General features: G+C 35.3%; 1 protein-coding gene across 1 annotated transcript in view; it reads left to right on the top strand.

The window, feature by feature from the left end:
• Window positions 1–3,374, top strand: part of egfl6 (EGF-like-domain, multiple 6) — a 19,891-nt gene extending 16,517 nt beyond the window's left edge. Inside the window, exons 12-13 of the mRNA XM_016511628.1 lie at window positions 1,847–2,112; window positions 3,083–3,374. Coding sequence (XP_016367114.1) covers window positions 1,847–2,112; window positions 3,083–3,190 — 374 coding nt within the window. The 3' untranslated portion in view covers window positions 3,191–3,374. The remainder of the gene's footprint in view (window positions 1–1,846; window positions 2,113–3,082) is intronic.
• Window positions 3,375–5,239: the final 1,865 nt, after the last annotated feature.

The following is a 5,239-nucleotide window of genomic DNA, read 5'->3' as shown; positions in this document are numbered from 1 at the left end:
GAGTTGGAAAATAAACTGGACAGATCTATTGTACATTCAAAGGAAAGGCTTTGGCTTGAGTTGCAGAAGGCATGGGATAACATTAGTGTTGAAGTTCTCAGGAAATATACTGACACTATGTCAGAGAGATGGGCTGCTGTCATTGGCTGCTGTCATTGGTGGACATACCAAATATTAAAGTTAAAAGTGGATAAAAACAGTACGACTCACTTCATCTGATATTTGTTGTGCTCAGAGCAACCATCTGCATGTTTCATGAACATTATGAAATGAATTCATGTTTTGGAGGCAAAAAAGATCAATATTTTCAGATCTGTCAGGTGTTTCTGTTAAGTTTAACCATCATATAGTTAAAGTTGATCATTTGCACATGTTTTGTCTTGCCAGTTTACACATTCAAGCAGTTTTAACTCTCGCACTTTTTTCTGTGTGCGCAGCTGCTTGCGCGCTCACACGCAGAGAGAGAGAGGCGCGATTCAGACTTTAACTTGTGCAGTGAGCACTATTGTGTTAAACTTAATTATTACATTTCTGCACCTAAATTCTGATATTTGTAACTGTGATTTGTTGTTTTCATCTATGCTTGTAATTTGTGTAATTGTTCTTGTTTTATTACTAACTTTATTAGTTTTAGGTTTTTTTTTGTTGTTGTTTTTTTGCTGATCCGAAAAAGGATCCGATCCGTGACTCAAAATCCGTATATGATCCGAACCGTGAATTTTGTGATCCATTGCACCACTAGTGTGTGTGTGTGACTCTGCAGCACAAAAGCAGTCTTAAGTCGCTGGGGTATATTTGTAGCAATAGCCAACAATACATTGTATGGGTCAAAATTATAGATTTTTCTTTTATGCCAAAAATCATTAGGGTATTAAGTAAAGATCATGTTCCATGAAGATATTTTGTAAATTTCCTACCGTAAATATATTCAAACTTAATTTTTGATTAGTAATATGCATTGCTAAGAACTTCATTTGGACAACTTTAAAGATGATTTTCTCAATATTTAGATTTTTTTGCACCCTCAGATTCCAGATTTTCAAATAGTTGTATCTCAGCCAAATATTGTCCTATCCTAACAAACCATACATCAATGGAAAGCTTATTTATTCATCTTTCAGATGATGTACAGATCTCAATTTTGAAAAATTGACACTAATGACTGGTTTTGTGGTCCAGGGTCACACACACACACACATATATATATATATATATATATAGAGAGAGAGAGAGAGAGAGAGAGAGAGAGAGAGAGAATTTTTTATAAATATTTACACACATTTTTGACAGTATTGCATAACATTTCCTCCTCTGGTTTGCTATAGTTACATTCCCCCCCTTGCAATATTTATACTGTGTTATGGTCTAAAAAAATTCTTTAAAAAATCCCAGTAAATTCCTTAATCTTGATCGTGGCTCTTTCTCTTTGGTTCTTCAGGAAGGGAATATTACTTGGCTCTCGACGGTCCTGTGGGGAACAGGAAGGAGCAGGCGCGGATGAAGCTGCTGCTGGATGATTACATGCGTCAGAGCAGCTTCTGTCTGAAATTTGATTATCGCATTCAGGGGCAGAACATGGGCGTCTTACGGGTGAAGCTGGACAACAGCGCCATATATATATATATATAGAGAGAGAGAGAGAGAGAGAGAGAGAGAGAGAGAGAATTTTTTATAAATATTTACACACATTTTTGACAGTATTGCATAACATTTCCTCCTCTGGTTTGCTATAGTTACATTCCCCCCCTTGCAATATTTATACTGTGTTATGGTCTAAAAAAATTCTTTAAAAAATCCCAGTAAATTCCTTAATCTTGATCGTGGCTCTTTCTCTTTGGTTCTTCAGGAAGGGAATATTACTTGGCTCTCGACGGTCCTGTGGGGAACAGGAAGGAGCAGGCGCGGATGAAGCTGCTGCTGGATGATTACATGCGTCAGAGCAGCTTCTGTCTGAAATTTGATTATTGCATTCAGGGTCAGAACATGGGCGTCTTACGAGTGATGCTGGACAACAGCGCCGTCGCCGTCGTCTGGGAGAGAAGAAACCCTCTCAACCGCAGCTGGCAGTCAGAGCAGATCACCATCACCTGGACAGAAAACACTCCGGAGGCCGTGAGTTACAGTTATTCAGTCTGAGTTTTCTAAAAGTTCTTCATATTGAAGGGTGTGATATTTGAGCCACAAACTGCAAAAAATGATTTTCTTCCTCAGTATTTATGTCTTGTTTTCCAGTAAAAATATCTAAACATTCTTAAATCAGGATACATTTAGATTCAAAATTATTTACTTTAAGTATTGTTTTCTGAATAATCAATCAAAATTATGCCAGTTTATGCTTAAAATGAACAAATAAGGGAACAAATGCAATAACTAGTCTAAATTTTATAGCTGACAGATTTTTTTCTTGTTTTAAGCATAAATTCACTTAATTTTGATCATTTTAAGTCATTTTGCATCTCACTTTTCTTGTACAAGAAAACATGACAAAAATATTAAGATATATAGGAAAAAATTGAAATGATTGGATGGTAAAAAAGTGACTTATTGTTTGAACTAGATCTGGTCTCTATATATGTGTTTATATAAAGTAATAATAAGTAACATATTTAACGCACAAACACACACACAAACAGTATTTTTTTAAGATAAGTTTATTTTTAATTATACTGTTATTTTTTAAATTATTAAATATGTATTATATATTATCATATTACAACTACACTGTAAAGAAAGAAAACAAATTCTGCCAGGACATTATTCATCAATTTAACAGAAATTTCCATTAACAAAACATAATGCAGTTCAAAAATAAAAATTTCTAAATTAAAATCAAAATATAAATTATATCAATACTTGTACATTATGCCATATTGTTACAGATTTTTTTTAAGAGTGTAGAAAACATGACAAAAATATTAAGAAAATAATAGCATATGCTGACTTTTTTTGAACAAGTTACAAACAAGTTATTGATTGGGTTTTGAAATGTGTCTCTAATTGTTTGACCCAGATCTTGTATTGATATTTTTATGTTCTCCAGCTTATTACAGTATATTTATTAATGGTTTGACTGTTTCTTCAGATCATCTTTGAGGCCGAGCGTGGGAGGTCAGTAAGCGGAGAGATCGGTCTGGATCACGTGCTTCTGATCTCAGGACCCTGTTCGGATGATAAATCCGACATTTTTTAGTGGCGACACAAAGGGCTTCGTTTAGTTTTTTTTCTAAAAATCACCATCTCAACAACAACAAAAGACTTAGCTGATTTAGCTGTTGCTCAGCTTTCATAATAAGCAGGTACAAACCTGCATGAAAATAAGGAGAATTACATTCATGTAAGTGTTATTGATATTCTGTTTTCTGATTGTAGGTAGATATCAGTCGATATTTGTATGATTATATAAACATTGTAACATTATAATGGCTGTACATTTTGCTTTACATTAAAATATTTTAACAGATTTCCCAATTTTATACTTCTGTTCATAGGTAAACAGCGTATGCTGTTCTGTGTCAGCTGCGTCACACGGATACGCTGTTTCCGTTCAGATCAAATCCCAACAACGTAGGAAACAGATCCGGCGTTCCATCAAAAATATCTTAATTTGTGTTCTGAAGATGAACGAAGGTCTTATGGGTTTGAAACGACACGAGGGTGAGTAATTAATGACCAAATTGTCATTTTTGGGTGAACTAAGCCTTTAATACATAATTTCAAATCAGTAACTGCCAAGACTCATTTTCAAGACGACAGCATCTCGTTAATTTTCTCTATAAAGAAATAGATATTTGGCAATGAAGTAGGCTAAAACCTTCTGTACCATCAGCTTTGAGCTTGTTCAGTGGTGATATTTCACTAACTAATAACTACATAAATCATTTTAAAATTATTTAATAAATAAATGTTGACCCATAATACTGCTTAGACGCTATATTGAATTTAACAAGGCTGTGAGGGATAGTTTACACATTGATGAGAGAAACAAACCTTTTCTAAGCTTTGAATCAATTGAACCAATAATTGGTAAAAAAAACAATTATTTTCGCAAAATGTGATTTCATGGGGACTTTAAAGGTCTGTCATCACTTACTCATGTTCTTTCAAACCTATATGACTCTCTTTGTCTTCACAAGAAGAGTCGATTCATTTCAAAGAGTTGATCAAACAATTTGCAAACTGGTATGAATTGGTTCACGAATAGTTCAAACCAAAAAGATTATTAAACACTAAAAATACATATAGGCTACTACAAACCATGGAATTGTCATGTTTTAAGATATATATACTAATTTATATATAAAAAATGTGCTACTATCACCGAATATGAGATGAACACTCATTTCTAAAAGTACTTTTACTTGAGTTTTTGGTTGCTCTACGCATAGTCTTGCGTAGCCAGACCTTAAGACTGACAGCAGAAGGTCTGGGAACCACTTTGAATGGCCAAGGACCACCCAAGAGGCCATATAACTGACAGGTAAAGCCCAGGACACACCAAGCCGATGATTGGCCGTTGGACAACCTTGGCCAAGCCGCTTAAAATGAAGAAAGTTATCAACATAACTGATATTCAAAATCGTAAACAAGCGCTGCTTTGTTTCGTATATCTGTGTATATCTTGTATATTCTTTTTTTGGTTTATCTTTTTAAATCCTGAATATATACTATTGATTGCTGCAAATAAAGACAGCTAATTCCTCTCACGCAGGCACAGAACACGTGTGTTAGTTTGCAGTCGGCTGAAGTCTGAGCGGTGTGTTTAAGTGTAGCTTTTTGATCCAGACGCTGCCAACGGAAGGCGACAACACCATCGGCTTTTTTGCAGCTAGTTCTTTGAAGTCGAAGTTCTGTGGTGTGTCCCAGCCTAACAGCAACCAATCACGTTTTGTTTTCTGCCGCGTCATGTTTAGGGGTGTGGAAATGTCACCACAATAACAGACTGTGTGTAAAACTCTTGGACATATTTTAAAGAGTCTATGCTGTGAACTTTACATATTTCACATACTTTTGACAATCCAGCATTTAATTGATCCTGATAAGCGCTCATCATCACAGTTGTAAGCACAATGGCTTTCTTCTTCGATGAGGGGATTTGGCGTCACGGCATCTTTGTTTCCAGGCGAAACGTTAAAGATACACACACGTCTCCCGGCAATCCTGAATAATTCAACCAATCCGATGCCGACTTCAAAACTCCAAAAGTGTTTCCAATTTTGTGTGCTATATGCATCGGACTTTC

The sequence above is a fragment of the Sinocyclocheilus rhinocerous genome, unplaced genomic scaffold, assembly GCF_001515625.1.
Source record: "Sinocyclocheilus rhinocerous isolate Xijiao unplaced genomic scaffold, SAMN03320098_v1.1 scaffold1919, whole genome shotgun sequence".
Taxonomy (NCBI): Eukaryota; Metazoa; Chordata; class Actinopteri; order Cypriniformes; family Cyprinidae; genus Sinocyclocheilus; species Sinocyclocheilus rhinocerous.
The sequence above is the reverse complement of the archived record's forward strand: the minus strand, read 5'-3'. Positions and strand labels throughout refer to the sequence as shown.